We start from the raw sequence: 20,916 nt of genomic DNA, 5'->3' as shown, positions 1-20,916 counted from the left end.
TTTGTGGAAGTATTTTGTGGTTGGTTCTGTTATGGGTGACTTTCTTCCAAGGCAATAACAGTAGGAATTTCTACATGCCAAATGGTGGTTGATCTTCAAAAACTCAGTTGTAGCATTAAAGGGAAACTGAACTTTTTTCTTTGAGTTTACTTAGGTCATAATATCTTGGAGTTTTTAAATTCTAAAATTGGTAAACTGGCTAAATTTGAGTCCTCCATTGTGAAAACTGTTTCTGGAGTCATTTTTTTCCCCCTAAACTATTTAAAAGATATATTTAAAATGTTAATTCCCTAGTATTATAGTCCCATAGAGAGGTGCAAGAGTATTATTTTGGTCAGCACTACCTAGTGTTTCTGTGTTTAATAGCTGATTTCATTTAGACATAACAGTGAGCACATTTGAAGCTCTTTTGAAAATGTAGAGCCTGAATTCAGTGAACATGCCCAATTATAGGCCTTGCTCGTACATCATTTGTTTGTTTGTTTTTTGAGACAAGGTCTTCCTGTGTAATTTAGGGTGGGCTTGAATTCACTCTGTAGCCCGGGCTGGACCAGAACTCTCAGTGATCCCCCTATCTCAGCCTCCCTCGTGCAGGGATTACAGGCCTACGCCAGCACGCCCAGCTTTCATCCTTCTGTTTTTAAGAATGCTGCTTTTGTGCCTTGCTGACTTCAGTGAGTAGATGTTAATGAATGCTCAAGTTGGGAAGAAGACAGTTGTTCTGATTTACACATAAGTAAACAGCACTAGAGAAAGGAATGGACACATTGATTAACATTTAGTAATTTCTCTGTGTACCAGGATATATTTTCTTATTTTATTGGTTAGTCTCTGTATTAGAAATTATCTCCCACTTTTCAGGTACATTCTCTAAATTTTTGTCTTTCATCATTTTTTTCCTGTGTATTTTCCCTCTACTTTTTTACTGTAGTTTACGAGACAAAGCAAGGTTATGGCTTTGGTAATGTAGTTAAAACTTAAGCTCCATGGGAACACTTGTTTTCCTTATTCATCATGGCATGCTGGTGCTTACAGTACTGCATAGGACTGGAGTTCAATTAGTGTTAGTTGAATAAATGAGTGAATGTAAGACCAGCATTGGAGGTTTTCCATCGAAAGGAAAAAGCCTTTGAAAGAACATGGGTTAGGCCATTGGCATCAGGAATTGTAATTATATAGCTGTATAATTATAGTAACTATAATAAGAACTGCTAACACTTATTGATAATGTGACAGCTTTTCCAGCTTAATTGTTGTATATTTTATCTCATAATCTTTACATGAGTCTTAGATCAATGCTATTAATCCTTTTTTACAGATGAGAAAACTAAGGCACAGAGTAAATAAGTAACTTTTTTGAAGTCACATAACTAGTAGGAGGTAGAGACATAGTTTGACTGCTGGGACTCAGCTCTTTTTTTTTTTTTTTTTTTTTTTTTTGAGACTGGGTCTCGCTGTGCAGTTCAGGCTGGCCTCGAACTTGCTTCAGTCCTCTGCCTCAGCCTCCCAAGTGCTGGGATTATATGAATGCACCATCACTGGGGGGTAGCATTCTTAATTACTAAGTTGTAGGACTTTTACCTTTGTGACTTAGAGTCATTAACTCCTGGGATGTACCCCAATGGATATCTTTTGAGGAGGATAGTAGGATGTTTTTTATGTAGATGAAGAAGGTGAAATAGATAGTACTCAGGACAGCCTGGAGGGCATACCATTGCTTGGTGAGAAAGTGAGTACAAAAGGTGCTGAAAAAGGACCTAGAAAAATGCTACAGTTTGCCAAAATCTTTTGTATAACTTCTCATAGTTCTGTGTTTCAGCTCTTGTAATAACCCCCACTCCATGATTTATATGCCTAGGGAAGTACTTTACTACTGAACTACACACCGAGATCTTTAAATAACTTTTAGGGCTCTTACTGGAATCTTTCTCTGAGTTTTTTATACTCTGTAACTGTATTATTTTTACGAACCTCTCCTTGAAACTTGGTTTCAAAGTTGCTGTGCTTTTGTCACTGACTGTCCCTTCTGCCTCTTCATTTTATTTTTCTTGTTTAATATGCTTCTACTTTTCTTAGATTTGTTTGCTCACCTACTTGCCTTCTTTTTTTTGTTTGTTTTTATTTTTGTTTTTTTGAGGCAGGGTCTCCCTTTGTAGTTCAGGCTGGCCCTGAACTCATTTTGTAGCAGAGGCTGGCCTTGAACTCCCAGTGATCCTCCTACCTCAGCCTCCTGAGTGCTGGGATTACAGGTGTGCACCACCATGCCTGGGTTGCCTTCTTTTTAAAAATTGCTAGTTGTCTTCTTACCTCAGTTCAGCATTTGTCTGTATTTCTGTCTCTTTTACCACTTAACAGTTTACCTGAACATCACTCCTGCAGCATGTTTGTGTACATAGTGACTTTCCTGAGTGTTGCTCAGGCAGGTGTCATTTCAGCCAGTTGATTCTTGTATTAAATAAATTTGATAAAATTGTCATTTATGTATTTCCTATTATCTTATAAAAATTAATGAAAAAATAATGCAATTTTTGGTCATCCTGTATTTAAATAATTGGACTGGTAAGAGTTTAAAAAGCATCTCTGTTTGAATAATATTTAACATACTGTATATTTATCCTCACCAATATTTTCTTCACATATGTTGCCTGCTTAACTTCTGTATCTTTCATAACTCTCACAGTTTTTCTAATTCTCCAGGCAGAGCATTGAGTACAGTACTGTTTGGGTTTGTTATGTTTTATGTGTTTATCTGGGTGGATATCATACCTATCCAGATCATTTATATTTTAAAAAGTATGTGTTAATTTAAGGTAATTTTAATCAAAGTTAACAGTACAATTATTTAATGACTTAGTTTTGTAGGTTTGCTACATTTTTCCTTAGAGTTTTCCAAGGAAATCTTGCATTTCTTTCTCATTTTTATTTCAACAGAACCTTTTGTTTTTATATAAATAAAATGTCTCAAAAGCAAAAGATGTTCCCAGAGTGAAAGGGCCAGACTAGTGAATGAAAACTCTCACATATCAGGATGCATTATGCTGAAATTTAAGCACCAGATACAAAGATACTGCCCTGCATGCTTCAGAGAGAAAAACTGGTCATATTCTGTCTTAGTTATTTTTCCGGTTGCTGAGACAAAATACCTGACACCCAAAGTCAGAGGAGGAAAGGTTTACTTAGCTCACAGTTTGTAGAGGTTTCAGTTCATAGGTGGGTTTCTCCAAAGCAGAGGAGAAACAGTTCGTGGCAGACAGAAGGCAGCAAGGCAGCAAGCTACAAGCAGTAAGCAGTGACAGCAGTAGCCCTCTTTCTGTTCCTTGAATCCTATCTGGGCTACCCATGCTTAGGTGGGATAGCACTCACTCCAGGGTGGGGCACCCTTAATCCTAGCGTCACACCATGAACCAATCACAGTATCAATCCTTGATCCCAGCATCACACACCCTAGATCCAGCCACCTGCAAAAAGCCCCAGTGACTGCATGAGGCTTTGGGGGGACATCTAGACATAAACCATCACATATTCAAAGAACCAGGAATCAACAACAACAACAGAATCAGAAATCAAATTGACCTTGCTTCTCAGTAGTCACACTGGAAAATAGAAGACAATGGAACAATGTCTTAAAATTCTGAGGGAAAATAATTTCCAGTTTAGAATTCCATATCCAGGCAAACTATCACTGAAGTAAAACAGGTTCCATTTATCCAACGTCTCTCTTACACCTTTTCTCAGGAACCTACTAGAGAATGTGCTCTACCAGTAAGAGAAAGTAAAGCATGAACTTAAAGACATGGAACATAGAAAGGAGGCAGTAAGGACAGGAGAAGAGTGGAGCATCCAATACGCATACACTGGCATTGGTTTTCTTGGTTTGAGTACGGAGCTATCACTTTTCACTTTACCTGGTGTTCCTCAGACCAGAGGACCTTTGGTTTATGTTCTCTGGGGAGTAAATCTTTTGGCAAGGTTGGGGAGGAAGGGGAGATCTTTTTTCATTTTACAAAACTGCAACTAGGCTTGGGGATTTAGCTCAGCGGCACAGCGCCTGCCTGGCAAGTTCGATTCCTGGTACTGAGGGAGAAAAAAACCCCACAAAACTGGAACTCTGTACCTATTAAAAACCTAACTCCCCATTCTCCCTTCTCTTGGCTTTTGGCAACTACCATTCTACTGTCTTTTATGAGTTTCATAGTTTTCAGGTCTAACATTTAGGTCTTTAATGCATTTTGAATCAATTTTTGTATCTCACAAGGTTAGATCCAAGGGCCGGGGATTTAGCTCAGCAGCATCGTGCCTGCCTTGCAAGCACAAGGACCTGAGTTCGATCACGGTACCAAAAAACACTAAACAAATAAGGTAAGGTCCAACGTCATTCTTTTGTGTGTGGATGTCTAGTTTTCTCACACCATTTGTTGTAAAGAGTGTTGTGGTCTCATTGAATGACCTTGGCACCCAAGTTGAGAAGCATTTGACCATATCTGTGAGGACTTTTTCTTGGCTCTGTTCCATTCAATTGGTCTCCACATTCTGAGTTTGTGCCAGCATCACACTTTCTATTATTTTAGCTTTGTGATGTGTTATTTTAGTGGTGGTATTTCAGTCCACTCCCTCCCTCTCTGTCTCTCACTTTCTCTTGTTTTTATTTTTGTTTGTTTTGTGATCCTGGGGATCAAACCCAGGGCTTCACACATGCTAGGCTGAGTTACATCCCCAGCCCTTTCAGTACTTTCTTTATCCAGCATTAAAACTGCTGTTTTAAACAGAATTATAAATACTTGGGTGTTATAATAAGCCATACAAAAAAGTTGTTTTGTGTTTGCAGTTTGGTACAATGTGTTTTCTTTTTGTTTTTTGGAGACAGGGTCTCACTATGTAGTCCAGACTGGCCTCAAACTTGTGGTGATCCTCCTGCCTCAGCCTCTTGAGTGCTAGGATTACAAGCATGTGACATCACAGCCTGCTGTAGTGCAATTCATTACAAATATAATTTGTAGGCAAATTTTAAGATAAGTAGGTAAAACATGAAAAAAAAATCCAAAATGGTTCATGTGTAAGACAGGAATATCATGAGTCATGTTACCATTATTTCTTTTTGGGCATTTTATTATCTATTTAGTTTGGAATGATTTCTTTATCTTTCCTGTATTCCTATTGTTTTCAATATCTTATATTGTTTCTCCTGTTTCAGAAAAGCAAGTTACATTTAAACTAACTTTGATGTAAATTTGGGAGAATATATTGAATAAAATACGTTAATATAATGTCAGTTAGATGCAGTTTTTATAAAAGATACTTGAGTTCTGTGGGCTGGGGATTTAGCTCAGTGATGCCATGCCTGCCTCGAAAGTGCAAGGTCCTGAGTTCAGTCCCTGGTAGTGGAAAGAAAAATACTTGAGTTCAATATACTAAGAATACTCCTTAATTGTGTTACCCTTATATCACCACACAGTTTTTCCTATATTTAAAAGGAGCTAATCCTTCAGAGGCCCTGGGTACAAGCACCAATAAATAAATAAATAACTGCACCTAATCTTTCAGATTTTTTTTACATTTCCATGTGTGACATCATTTTAAAATAAATTTTATTTTATTCCATTCCCCGGTCAAGCTTCCTCCCCTCCCTATGTACACAAGCTTTGTTTCCATTTTTTCCTTCTATTTTCACTGTCTTTCTTTCTTCCTTTTTCCCTCCCTCCTTTCTTGTTCCCCTTCCCATTTGAACACTTTCCTCCCATTTCCCAACATCCATTATACATCTCAGTCCTTATTTCCACATTGAGTTTCTCACACCAGAGAAACAGTGCAGTATTTAAACATATGTGTCTGATTTATTTCACTTAAGAGTATTGGACCTAATCTTGACAAATCAAATCGGCAGTATATTAAAAGAACCATACATCATTATTACTTTTGTTTTGTGGTGCTGGGAATGAAACCCAAGGCTTTGCACACAGCTATATCCCCAACCTCATACCTTATTATTGTATCAGTTTTCCAGAGCTGCTGCAGCAAATTAATGCAAATTGGAGGATTAAAACAATATAATTTATTCTCTTGTAGTTCTAGATGCTGACAATCTGCAGTGAAGATGTTGGCAGGGCTGGTTCCATCTGGAGGCTCTGAAGTAGTAAACTTCCTGTATTCTAGTTATTCCCTCACTGCAGTGTTTATATCTGTGTGCAAGTCCCCCTCTCCTTTCTCTTATAAAAACACTAGGCTTTGATTATAGAGTCCATCCTGATCGAGTGTGACTTCAAACTGAACTAATCACATCTTCAGAGATCTTATTTCCAAGGAAAGCCACATTTTGAGGTTCTGGGTGGACATGCATTTTTATGCTATTCACCCTACTGTGATTCTGGGAACTCAACAATGATTCAACCTGAGAAAGCCTATATAAATCAGTCATTAAAGCTGGCTGTGGTGGCACATGCTTGTAATCCCAGCACTTGGGAGGCTGAGGCAGGAGGATCCTCAAGAGTTCAAGGCCAACCTGGACTTCATAGTGAGACCCTGTCTCAAAACAAAATAAAACAAAACAAAACAAAAAATCATATCATTAACAAACTAAAGGAAAATATGATTTTATGCATTAATGCTTTACAAAGACATTTGTTCTATTCTTACTTTAATAAAAAGTTAAATCAGAATAGAATTAATTCCAGGGTAAATCACAAATAAGGTGGAGATATCTATATTCATTTTGGAAATTCTCTAGGTCAAGATTTCTTAACCTTTTGGGTGGTTTGGATCCTTTTAGCTGTTTGATGACAGCTATTGAGCCTTCATAAAATGTTATTTAGAGCTGGGCATGGTGGCACATGTCTGTAATCCCAGTACATTGGAAGCTGAGGCAAGAGACTCAGGAGTTTGAGGCCAGCCTGGGCCATGTAGCAAGTTCAGGGCTGGCTTGGGCCACATAGTGAGGCTGTGTCTCTAAAAACAAAACAAAATTAATGTGTAAGATAGCAATACATAGTATTGCATAGGAAATAAATTATATTAAAGTATAATTGTCTAAATATTAAAGTTGGCCCGAGCATGATGATACATGCTTATAATCCCAGCACTTAGGAGTCTGAGACAGGAGGATCCTTTCAAATTTGGGGTCAGCTTGGGCTACATAGTGAGTTCAAGGCCAGCCTATACTACCAAGCCAGTTCCTATCTCAAAAAAAAGTCATACATTGTTATACAGTAATAAATAAAAAGATGTAGCGACAAATTAATAACTGCTACATATGCATATATATATATATATATATATATGTACAGGGAATGATTGAAATACATGGTAAATAGTTCCTTTTTTTGGTGTTTTGAGACAGGGTCACACTATGTAGGTCAGGGTGGCCTCACAATCACAGTGATCCTCCTGCCTCCTCCTCTTGAGTGCTGGGATTACAAGTGTGTGCTACCACACCCAGCTATTTAAATTTGTAAAAATTTACACACATTGCCATTAATTTTCAAAGTATACCCTGCTTTGAACATACTTATTCCATCTTTCTTGCAGTTCTGAAAGTCCTCTTTCATAAATATCTTTGTGAAATGTGCTAAAAAAAAATGCAGGGAATGCTGCTGGCCAGTGCCACCCATCAGAAAGGCAAGCTTATAGCCTTTCTGAGTCTGGCACAGCAAGCCTTCTGGCTCTTCCTCAAAGTCAAAATAACTGTGAAAGGTAAACATTTTGAATCAGTTCAGGACATCAAAGGAACTGGGACAGCACAACTAATGCCACTCATGAAAAAAGACTTCTAGAACTGCTTCACAAAGTGTCAAGAATAATGGGAAAGTGTGTTCAAAGTGAGTAGGGTATTTTTGTTGTTTGTTTGTTTGTTTGTTTGTTTCAGACAGGGTCTCACTCTGTAGTTTAGGCTGTTTTTGAATTTGCTCTGTAGCCCAGGCTGGCCTCAAACTTGCAGGGATCCTTCTGCCTTAGCCTCCCAAGTGCTAGGATTACAGGTGTGTGCCACCACACTCAACCCAAAGTGAGTAGTAGTATTTTGAGAGGGTTTAATGGCAATGTATCTTTTACTGTAATGATTAAATAAAAGGGGAGGGACCAGGGATTTAGCTCAGTGGCACTGAGCCTGTCTCGCATGCACAAGGCCCTAAGTTTGATCCTTGGTACCAAAAAAAAAAAAAAAAAAAAGTAAACATTCATTGTAATATTTTTTTTGGTACCGGGGATGGAACTCAGGTCCTTGCGCTTGCGCAGCAGGCAGTGAAACCACTGAGCTAAATCCCTGGCCCTTCATTGTAATTTTTGATCACACCTCGTATATACAAAAATATATACATATGGATGAAATTAAAGAAGAAATTAGACAGTTTCTATAATTAAATGATAATGCCAGTACAATATACTGGAACTTAAAGGATATAACGAAAGCAGTCCTATGAGGGTGATTTGTAGTGGTGCATTCCCATATCAAAAAAAGAGTGAGCTCAAATAACCTAATGTTGAACCTCAAGCTTCTAGAAAAAGAACAGCAAATCAAGCCCAAAGTTTATACAAGGGAGGAAATTATAAAGATCAGAGCAGAAATTAATGCAATAGAGACTAAGAAAACAATGCAAAGAATCAATGAATTGAAGAGTTGGTTCTTTGATAAAATGGACAACCCATTAGTCAACTTTATCAAAAAAAGGGAAGTCTTGTCCATGCAGTTAGGAATGAAAACAGTGAAATCACAGCAGACACTGCAGAAATCCAGGAGATTATCAATACCTACGGTAAGATGGAAGACACAGAAGTGGACTAGATACTTACGAATTACAAAAGCTGAATCAGGAAGATATAAAAATTCAAAATAAACCAACATCAGTCAGTGAAATTGAAGATATAATTAAAAACCTACCAACAAAGAAAAACCCAGGCCCTGACAGATTCACTGCAGAATTCTACAAGAAATTTAGAGAAGACCTAAAGCTGCTACTTCTCAAACTCTTTAATGAAATTGAAAAGGAAGCAGTATTCCCAAATTCATTCCTGGAAGCAATCATTACCCTGATACCAAAGCTGCAGAAGGATCCAACTAAAAAACAGAACTACAGGTCAATCTCTTTAATGAACATAGATGCAAAAATCCTCAATAAGATACTGGCAAACAGTGCAGCAATCATCAAAAAGATTATTCATCATGACCAAGTAGGATTCATCCCAGGGAAGGAGGGATGGTTCAGCATACCACACTAACAGAACCAAGGACAAAAAACCACATGATCAGCTCAATGTATGTAGAAAAAGCATTTGATAAAGTCCAACATCCATTCATGATAAATGAAATACATAATGAAATAAGTGAAAGACATATTATACTCCTATGTGAGGAAGCACAGTGTCAAAAGGTACTGTTCTTGTGTTTTGTTTTTTTTTTGGTACTGGGGATTGAACTCAGGACCTTGCGCTTGTGAGGCAGGTGGCAGAACCACTGAGCTAAATCCCCAGCCCAAATAGTACTGTTCTTAAAAAAAAAAATGAAGGTAATTGAAGTAACTTCATGAATTTTTATTAGCTTTTATTAGCTTTAGACAGATTAAAGTTTAAAATGAAGATGGAGTATATAACAAGGCTTTAAAAAATTTTTAATTGAGATAATGGTAGATTTGCAGTTCTAAGAAGTAATAGATATCTCCTGTACCTTGTTTTTTCCCCCAGTATTGGAGATTGGCTCCATGGCCTTCTCTACATCCCTACAAAACCTACTCTGCCTCACTTCCTCCCTTCTTTCCTTTTTCTTTTCTTTCTTGAATTGAACCCAGGTCTTTATACTGAGCCATGTCCCACCCCCTTTTAAATTAAAAAAAATTTTGAGACAGGATCTTACTGAGTCTCTGTGTTGTCCAGGCTGGGCTGGAACTTAACAATGCTTCTGTCACCGTCTCCCAGAGTACTGGTATTACAGACATGTGCTTACCATACCTTGCTTCTCTTGGCCTTTAACTGGTTTCCCCCAGTGGCAGCATCTTGGAAAACAGTATTGTGACTAGGATGATATTGCTATTGATAATGGTCAAGATTGTACTCCCAAAAGTGATGCATAGATTCCAAGCAATCCCAATCAAAATACCAACAGCATTCCTCACAGAACTAGAGAAATTCACTAATGGAATCACTGCTGTCTATTGGCTCAATGGAATCTTTCTCTTTTTATGCAGCTTTAACAAGGAACCTATCCAACGACATTTATTTTTGCCTTCTAAGGATTTCATGGAAATGTGATGTTGCATTGTCATTAAACAGATTAATTGCTCATTCCTCACATTTTACACATCTGCCTAATCTCATTTGGAGTGGGGGATTCCTCTGCCTTTTTTTCTTCTTCCTCTGCAGACAAGATCTCCAGAACCTCTTGCTGTTGGGAGATGATCACTCACAATCACACAGAGCGAGGATGGGGGGCCACTGGTCCAGTTGTGAGCATGTGGCATTCTGTGTCACAAGACATCGCTCCTTTATTAAGTTTAAATTTAGAAGAAATGTTTGTCTTGTGGAATATTTGCAGAACAAATTACTCACAATCCAAGATTTTTACCATGTATAATGGACCCTTATGAACTCAATTTGTTTGCGAGGGCAGGTTGTAACTAAGTTGGTTGTAAGTCAAGACTTTTTCCCCGTAAGAAATAATGGAAATACCTATAATCGTTTTGAACTTCCCAAAGCACCCCTTAACTAACCTTTTCATAATAAAAAAGGATTGTATAATGTGCATAATTTACCAGAAACACTAATAATTTTCCCAGTGTATTCACCAAAAAGTTATAAGATGTGCCACCTGTAGCCCAGCCCAGATTAAGATAATTTTTAGTGATCTGTCTTCCTTTGATTGATTTTGTCCTTTGTATCCTGTCTTATGTTGTTGATGTCACTATGAAATTTTTATTTCAGTTATTACTTTTTCAGTTCTAAAATTTCCATTTGATTCTTTTTTTTATATTTCCTATTTTTTTGCTGAGGTTATTTTTTCATTTGCCTCAAACATGTTTTTAGTTGCTTGTTGTATGTTTACCGTGGCTGCTTTAAAAACCTTTATTATCTGGGAATTTAGTTCAGTGGTTCCACTGCCTGACTTGCAAGTGCAAGGTCCTGAGTTCGATCCCCAGTACCAAAAAAATAAATAAATAAAAAGGAATGGCAGGTGTCAAAAACCTTTTTGTTAGCTAAGTCCCATCAGTTTTGGTATATGTTGATTGACATTTTTCATTTAGTTTGGGATTTTAATTCTTGGTATGTGATTTTTTTTTATGAAAACCTGGAGAATTTTGTATTATGTGACTTGAAACTTACTTAAACCTTCTATTTTTTTAGCTGCCATTCACTGATAACTGGCAGGGGGAAGAGGAACATCTCTCCTGACTAGAAGTAAGGATCTAAACCTTGCTGTGTCCATGGGAAGCTATAACTCCCATCCTCACTCAACAGTAAGAAGAGCCCTTACTTCACATTGGTGCCACCCACACTGAGGGAGGGCTTTTTTATCCACACCCTTAATTCCAGTATCACATCCGTAATCCACATTTACACACCTTAAATCCAGCCACCTCTGAAATGCCCTACCTATGACTTCATGAGGCTTTGGGGGGACATCTGGATACAAGCTGTAACGTATCATATACAAAAATGGATTTCCTAGATCTGAAAAATAATTATATTAAGAAAATATAGAAATAAACAGGAGATAGAGGAGCTCTCCTAAGCAAGACAAAAATCCAGGAACTGTGTGGGAAAACACTGATGAATTTAGTAACATAAAAATGAAAAGTATATCTAGTTAAAGGCAATTATGGATCATGAGAAAATATTGGTAGTACCTGAAGGACAAAGGACCTTGTGTCCTTTACATACTGATAGGTCCTACAAACTCATTGTATTAATCAAGCTTTATGTTGCTACAGTGAAATACTGGAACTAATTATAAAGAGAAAAGGTTTATTTAGTTTATAGATTTAGTTCACAGGCAGTTCAAAGGAATGGCTTCTGGGTCTGCTTAATTCCAGTGAGGACTGTAAATCTTAGCATGTGATGGCAGAAGCACATGTGGTAGCTGGGGGTTGGGTAGGGGAGAGAAAATAGGTGGGGTTTCATAATCGTTTGGAGGGGATACCCAGTGGCATAGGGACCTCCCATGAGTCCCCACCTCCCAGAGGTTCTATACCACTTCTCAGTAGTGCCACCCTGGGGACCAGGTCTTCCACACTCAAGGGGGGATACTCATATTACAGTTAAATGATATCCAAAAATAGCACACATTACTTAGCATAAAAATACTGTACTAAAGATACAAAGAGCAGTTATAATTTCAGATGACTTCTAAAGCTAAAAAACATAATACAAGTGAAAACAAATAATATACCATTTTTAACTTGTGAGATTTGGTAAAAAGAAGAATACTAAAAGGTTAAGTATCCTTTATCCAAAATGCCTAGGACCAGAAATATTTCAGATTTTTTGAATATTTACATATACATGATGAGATATGTTAGGGATGGGATTTTATGATTCATATATACTTTATACACATAATTAGAAGGTAATTTTGTGCAGTAATTTTAGTGGGCCTGCATTTTGAGTGCAGTCCATCACATTGAAGTCAGGTGTAGAATTTTCTACTTATGTGATGTCATGTTGGCACTCAAAAAGTTTCAGATTTTGGAGTGTTTATGATTTTAGATTGAGATTAGGAATGCTTGATCTGTATCCAGTGGTATTGAGGGAAATAGGTTCTTTCATAATCTGTTAGTGGAAGCATGTAGTGTAGTACTCATTTTGGAGTGTAATTTAGTATATCCATCAAAATTTTTTGGTTTTTTTTGGTACCGGGGATCGAACTCAGGGACCTTTTGCTTGCGAGGTAGGCGGCGGAACCACTGAGCTAAATCCCTGGCCCTCAAAATTTTAAAATTTTAAATGCTTACATTTTTTTTTTTTTTGTACCGGAGGATCGAACTCGGGACCTTGTGCTTGCAAGGTAGGTGGCGGAACCACTGAGCTAAATCCCCGGCCCTTATATTCTTAGATATAATGAATTTTACTTTTAGAAATTTATCCTAAATAACAAAAGTTTTAAAATCTGTACATGTAAAGGGGTGTGCATGTGTGTGAGTGGGTGAGTTTGTTCTTTCTGGTATTGGGGAGTAAACCCAGGGCTTTCATCCTAAGCTACATCCCTAGCTCTTTTATTTTTTTTATTTTGAGAGTGTCTCGCTAAGTTCTTCAGGCTGGGCTCAAACTTGCTGTCTCCTTGTCAGCCTTTCACCATGCTGGGATTACAGGTATGCATCACCATACCTTCTTATGTAAAGGTTCTTTAAGTACTGTTTACAATAGTAAAAAATAAAACAACCCTAGTGTCAGTTGGGGACTGGTTGAATAAAATATAGTACATTTCAGAGTCTGCTATGTCAGAACAAGGAGACACAACTGAAGTAGGTTGGAGCTGCTGCCGCCATAGCCATGGCCCATAGTGACTAGTGTGAGCCCACCTGCCCCAGCATGAAAAATCCCAGGCCCTAGGTTATTTTTACTTTGGGGTTTTTCTGTTTAATTTTTCAATTAGAATAAGTTAGAAATATTTGTTGCATGAATGAAATGCATAAATCAATTTGTATATGTGTTTTAAATTCAAATTTTATCACTGTTGTAAGCTCTTAAAAGCGAATGCTAGAGAGTATGGTACTCCATCTTGCCAACTCTGTGTAAAGTGGGGAAACTAAAGAATGGGGAAATCTTTTGCCAATATAAGACTTCAAGAAGAGAAATCAGGATATGAATGTTGAGGTCTTCTAGTAAACTGGTAACTTTTATCCATAGCTTGAGTCTTTAATTTAGCCACCTTGATGATACTGATTATAAGCAAGGACTTTCATTTTTAAGATGTGTATTTTTTTTTCCCTTGACAGAAATGACATCAGATGTACCATCACTGGGTCCAGCCATTGCCTCTGGAAACCCAGGGCCTGGGATTCAAGGTGGGGGAGCCATTGTCCAGAGGGCTATTAAGCGTCGAGCAGGGTGAGTTTGAGTATAGTCACAAATGTCTCTCCTGTAAACCAACCTGATTTAGTTAGTTGCTGACTTACTTGGCTGTTCCTGATCCTCTCACTTCAACTGGTTGTTATGCTGCTGCCATGTAACTGCCAGAGCCCCTGGACTTTCCTTATATGAAATTGATGTCAGGGCTGGGGATTTAGCTCAGTGGTTCTGGCGCCTGCCTTGAAAGCACATGGTCCCGAGTTCGATCCTGGTACCCCCCTAAAAAAAAGAAAGAAATTAATGTCTTTATCTAAGTGTCTGTTAAGTGGTTGTGTGTGTGTGCATGCATGTGTTTGTGTGTTTAAACCAAAAATATCTGCAAGGACTATGGCTAAGCCCAGAGATTTCACTAGCTACTCTATTGCTAAGAAAACTTGGCTGCTTTCATTAAGCTTTGCATCTACATTCTCAAAACTTTGATAAGCTTCTTTTTTGAATTTAGAGGATGTTAAACTCTAGAATATTTCTTTTTAAAGTTACTGTTATTTTGTTTGATGTGAAATGCAGAGTCAGTCCATTCACTTCCAAATGTGTTTTAATAAATACCTAATTAGTGTATGGCATTGTGCTGATTGTTAGTAGGATCCAAAGATAAATAAGACATATTCTGTGTCTCCAAGTTAATTACGTTTTGACAGGGGTAATCATTACACACATAAATATGACCCATGATGGAATGGGCAAATTTTTATAAGGAAAAAATACAGTGTTCTTCAGTATATGTGAAAAGCTTCAGAAAGGAGGGTGCTTTGGAAAGACCTGGAAGAATGGCTAGTATGTTGTATATCTTTTGGTATTAAACTTTTGTTTTTCTTTATTTTTCACAAAAATAATATAATCTTAACTAATCTTTTAAGTTTTGTCCCGTCAGCAATAATGCAAGAGTTGTCTTTGAGTCAAGAGGTGGCATGAGTAGCAACAAGACTTGCTATGTATACAAGAGCTTTGCGCATTTTACTAAATCTTTTTTTCTTGGTACCAGGGATCAAACTTGGGACCTTACGCTTGCAAGGCAGGCAGTGGAACCACTGAGCTTAATCCCCGGCCCCTACGCATTTTAATCCTTTACTAAGGCATAGGATGAATAAGTAACTTCTAAGGTTCTAAGGTTAGTAATGGCAGAATATATGAACCAGTGGCGCCACACCTGCCTTGCAAGCACAAGGTCCTGAGTTCAATCCCCATACCAAAAACAAAAACCCAGAATATATGAATCATAGGAGATTAGTATTAGAATCCACTCTCTTAAGCAGTGTGCTATGGTTATATATAATAGCAAAGAATTAAAAGCAATATAAATATCAAAATTAGGGGATCATTTGAGAAAGTTATATATTTAGCTAGGTAAAGTTGTACATGCCTGTAACCCCAGCTACTGTACTTGGAAGGTTGAGGCGGGAGGATAACAAGTTTGAGGCTAGTTTGGGAAATTTGGTGACACCCTTTTTTTTTTCTGGTACCAGGGATTGAGCTCAGGACTTTGCACTTGTGAGGCAGGCGCAGTGGCACTGAGCTAAATCCCTGGCCCTGTCTTTTTTTTAAATTGCGCTATGAGTTTTGTATTTGTCATTTCCTTTTTTGTTGTTTTTAAAATTTTTATTTTTATTACTACAGTAAGTCCCTGTACATTATTACTATATTAAGTCCCTGTTCAGTAAGTTCCTGTACTGAAGGAATGAGTTCTGTTCCAGAATTGTTCATCAGTCTCATTTGTTTATAAGCTGAGAGTGAGTTTGATACAGTATACCTGTGAAAGTTCACAACCAGAATATTCTCAAGTTGGGGACTTACTGTACATGTTTGAAATACATAATGATTATATTCATTGTGAGATACTGTCTTAAAATATGTAATGTATACACAGAGAACACCTAAGAGAACACTCTTCAGATTTCTGGGTAATAGGTTTATGAGTGATTTATTATTCTTTTAATTACTTTCCATGTTTCCTGAAATGAGTATGTATGATTGATAGTCAGAAAAACACATTTCAAAAAAGTTTTAAATATTTCTTTTAAAGAAAGATTGGAAAATATAGAAAACAAGAACAAAAAGTGGCCAAAGTCAAATACCATCAGATTTTTAGTGTATTTCATTCAGTCTTTATACATAAATCTTTTAAAATAATTATAGTCATATAATTATATGGTTTTATATAGTTTTATGTAATAGCTTTTAAAATATTTTTGTCTGATATAAACATAATTTTTAATGCTTGCATAAAAGGATGTACTTCTTTTTTTTTTAAGACAAGGTCTCACTATGCAGTTCAGGCTGGCCTCGAACTTGCGATGATCCTCCTGCTTCAGCCTCCTGAGTACTGGGATTACAGGCATGCCTCACCACACCCAGCCTTTATTCTTATTTTGGGACATTTAAATTATTTTTTAAATTTTACTATTATTTGTAATGCTACAATGAACTTTTTGTAAAACATTCCCACCCATTTTAAGTTTTTTCTTCATGATAGATTTTTAGAAATGCAGATATTGGGGAAATGAGTAGGACTTTGACGGGTGATCAGGGGCTGGGAAGGAGCGAGAGGAACAAACATTTTTTGAGATGGTGCTATGTACTTCATATGCAGCTCATCTGGAGACCCATAATACCAGTTTATTTCATTGGTGGAGAAGTCAAGAGTGCTCACTGCGGAGCTGGGGATTTAGCTCAGTGGTTCCGCTGCCTGCCTCACAAGTGCAAGGTCCTGAGTTTGATCCCCGGTACCAAAAAAGAGTGCTCACTGGGTTAAGACAGTAACATGAGCAACATTTCAGTTTAATAGAATACAGAAATTAATAGGAGATTGGCCTACTTTTTTACCTATAATCTCCCCTAATCCCCTCAGGTGAAAGTCACCTCTCCTTTCACTGAATGTTTATAACATGGCAGTTGTGTGCCTCACATGGCATTTTCCCATTCTCACTTGTTTTATATTTGTATTTGTCTAGGCAAAAGAGCCCCTTGGGGCTAAGGTTTTGTTTTTATTCAGGGTCCTGAATGTAGTATATATTAACTGTTCAGACTAACAACTTATGTTTTACATAATTAATTCCTTTATGTAATAATATCACTGTTTTGATAAGTGTTTCAGAAAGCTGGTAGCATGGTTTAGAGGAGACCATAGTAATAAAAAAACAGACTTTGGGGCTGGGGATTTAGCTCAGTGCTTCCGTCACCTGCCTTGCAAGCTCAAGGACCCGAGTTCGATCCCCAGTACCAAAAAAACCAAACAGACTTGGGGGCTTGAAGTTTAGCTCAGTGATAGACCAGTTGCCTTGCACATACAAGGACCTGTGTTTGATGCTCAGCACCAGTACCAATTTTTTTTTAAATTCCTGAATTAAAATTATTTGTATTAATTTTTTTCTTGCCTGCGTTGAGTAGATGATGCTTCTTTCTGTAGGGGTTGTACACTGATGCAAACGTTTGCAAAGGTGGGCTGCCACCCAGGGAAGGGCAGAGTTACCAGTAGGGCTCTTTCTGTTTCCCAGCTTTTTTGCCCAGTCTGGCACGATGGGGAAGATATATTGTTATTTGACTTCTACCCACCTTCTGTTTTTCTTTTTTCTAGTTAGGTGGTTTTTATAGTACGTGTGTTGAGAAATTTTAATATTCTTTAATGTTCTGTATTATCAGTAGGCTTAACAATATTTTTTTGTTGGCTTTCCTCAGGCTGGATTTTGATGATGATGGAGAAGGGAATGGTAAATTTTTGAGGTAAGTGTTTGAAAAACTTTCTTTAAACTTGTTATGTGAAATTGATGATCTGTATACTTGTAACTTGTAATTTTTTGTTCTTGGGCCTAAGGAGAGTACTTTTTTTTCTTTTTGGTACCAGGGATAGAACTCAGGACCTTTCATTTGCGAGGCAGGTTCGGCACCACTGAGCTAAATCCCTGACAGGAGAGTACTTTTAAAACCATACATTTTCATGTTGTAGCCCATAAAATTTTCAGGCATTCTGTTAATAATTTCAGAGGTAGGACCTCAGGGAAGAGAGGACAAAGAATTTATAAGACCTTCTGTATCAGTTATCTGTTAATGTATGGCTTGAAAAGAACAATGGTTTATTATTTTTCACAATTCTGATTGACTGATTATTCTGCTGATCCTGCTGACTCACTCATAAGACTGCATTCAGCCTGCTGATCTGCTGAATTAGACTCTGCTGGGATGGCTGGTATCTGGCCTTTTTTCCTGAAGGAAGTGAGACTAAGTTTCTTCAGATGGTATTAACTATGATACAAAAGGCGAGTTCCAGTGTGCTTAACCTCTGTTTCTGTGACATTTGCTAATGTCCCATTGGTCAAAGCAAGCTTTATGTTTATGTCCTGAGTCAGTATTGGAGAGGACTATACAAGGAAGTAGCTACTTGGAGGTATTACTTGTTAATGTCCTACTTTATCATACTCTCTAATACCTATTGACTTTTCCTATAGGTAGCAGGAATTGGAATTTGTATTCATGAGTAATAAATCTTTTGGCGCTTAGAAAATAGACCTTTCAGTATATTGTTGAAGGGATTCTTCTAAAAATAGGAAATATTCTTGCAGGATTAGCAATTGGTTGACTCGTTTCCATGTTTTGTTTTATTTTTTTAAAAAGAATAATACTGAAAGAAAGATAATCTTGACTGTAACCTTCCACTTTTCTTTCTCAAGTTGAAAACATTATCCAGGTAATCTCTCTATATATTGCTAAGTAGCAGATACTTGGTAAGTAAGTAAAGAAGGCCTATTTAAAAAAAATAAAATTAGTTGCTTATATGGCTCTACAGATTTCATTTGACTTATTCAAGAAGTATTTTTAATGGGAAAAGTAATGTAAAATATTTTATTTCAAACAAATATTGACATACAATAATAGTATATCTTCTTGTTTTACTTCAGGTCTTCAGAGCCCTCCCTAAACTTGTTACAATTTTCACTTTATTGAATATCCTTCCAGAAGTTCTCAGTGCATGTACAAGGTGTAAATGTGTATATGTACACATACACTCATACCTCACTTTTTACACAAAGGATGTCCATATTTTAAATTACTTGCCATTGTTTAGTCAGCAACGTCTTTATATGTTTTTGTAATAACATTTATACTCAAGGCTCATATTTCTACCTACTAAACTAGATAATGGACTTTGCCACATACTTTTGAAAACAACAGCTGTAATTTGGCTGCTATAAAAAAATGGTTGCAAATGAAAGTAATTCTCTGAGATCTCTTTATAGACTTAATGAGCCTCAAAAAATGTGAAAGGGGGTGAGATTTCACTTTCTGGCAGATGTTGGAGTTATTAAAGCAGCTCTATTGGGGAATTCATCTACTTCAGAATTGGTATATAATAATAGGTGCTATTAGTAGAACTGTGTTGTGTATATGAATGCTGTGGAGGTAACCTCCAGCCTTTATTGATACCTATCAATTAGATCTAACCATTGATTCCACAAAATCTAGTGGTCACAAACTAGTCATGTGCTACAGAGCATTTTGGTCATCAGCAGAGTACTATATGACCGTGGTCCCAAAAGATTATAATGGAGCTGCAGAATTTCTATTATCACGATGGTGTGGCTGTTACAACATTTTAGCTCTAAACATCACTCATATTATTGTGCCTGTCATTTAAAAGTGTACCACAAACACTTACATATAGTTCATAAGAGTTGATAACAAATGACTTTGTTACCTGTTTATGTATTTAATATACTTTTTACTAGTTATTATTTTGCAGTGCTGGGGATTGGACCCAGATCCTCTTGTGTACTTGGCAAGCACTCTTCCATTGAGCTATATCCCTAGCCCCTATTATTGTAGTTAGATTGTGACCCTTCTAAAAATCAAAAAACAAAACAAAACTTTACCATTTAAATTGCAAATTTTGTGAGAGAGACTTAATGTAACTCCCAAAACCACTTTATGCTCAAAATTGATAGAATCTTTGCTGTGTCCTGTGACAATGAGAAGACAATTCAGATCATCTGTGGAATAGTGTTTTGGGAGTTAGGTCTTCCCCGCTCAATATGTCCTCCATTATAGTTTCTGTAGTAGCAAACAGAGTTTATTGGCCAATTAAGTAGAATTTAAAGCTATACTTTAAGCCGGGTGTGGTGGCGCACACCTGTGATCCCAGCACCCTGGAGGCTGAGCCAGGAGGATTGCTCAGAGTTTGAGGCCAGCATGGGCTACATAGCGAGTTCAAGACTGGCCTGAACTACAAACCAAGACCCTGTCTAAAAAACTTCTGCACAAAGCCTGGCGTGGTAGTACATGCCTAGTAGTCTCAGTAGTCTGGGAGGCAGAGGCAGTAGGATCACAAGTTCTAGCCCAGCCTGGCCAATTTAGCAAGATCCTATCTCAAAATAAAAAATTTTAAAAGGGCTGGTGGTATAGCTCAGTGCAAAGGCTCTGGATTCAACCCCGAGTAATGGAGGGGGTCAATCTATGGAATTGGGAGAAAGTATGAACAAATCATGTATCTTAGAAGGGGTTAATATCAGAATATCTAAAGAACTCCTATAATTCAGAAACAACAAAACGTGGGTAAAGAATGGGCAAGGTACTTGAATAGATGTTTCTCCAAGGAAGAGACACAAAGGGCCAACAAAGCATAAGAAGGATGCTCACATCACAAACACAAAACTACACTGAGAGATCATTTTATACCTACTAGGAGGGCCACTATCCAAAAAACAGAAAAGAATAAGTATTGGCACAGATGCAGAGGGATTGGAACTCTTGTGCAGAAATGGTGGTGATGTAAAGTGGTGTACCCACAGTGGGAAAAAATTCACTGGTGCCTCAGAATTAGACAGAATTACCATTGCTCTCTCAGTTCTACTTCCAGTAAATAGCCAAACAAATTGAAATCAAGAT

General features: G+C 37.3%; 1 protein-coding gene across 1 annotated transcript in view; it reads left to right on the top strand.

Annotated features, from left to right (window-relative positions):
- Positions 1 to 20,916, top strand: part of Arnt (aryl hydrocarbon receptor nuclear translocator) — a 62,416-nt gene that overhangs the window by 3,795 nt on the left and 37,705 nt on the right. Inside the window, 2 exon segments of the mRNA XM_004854059.4 lie at positions 13,911 to 14,022; positions 17,716 to 17,760. Coding sequence (XP_004854116.2) covers positions 13,911 to 14,022; positions 17,716 to 17,760 — 157 coding nt within the window.

The sequence above is a fragment of the Heterocephalus glaber genome, unplaced genomic scaffold (genome assembly GCF_053883595.1).
Source record: "Heterocephalus glaber isolate CG9 unplaced genomic scaffold, H.glaber_assembly_v1.0 deba00001442, whole genome shotgun sequence".
In the NCBI taxonomy this organism is placed as follows: Eukaryota; Metazoa; Chordata; class Mammalia; order Rodentia; family Bathyergidae; genus Heterocephalus; species Heterocephalus glaber.
The sequence above is the reverse complement of the archived record's forward strand: the minus strand, read 5'-3'. Positions and strand labels throughout refer to the sequence as shown.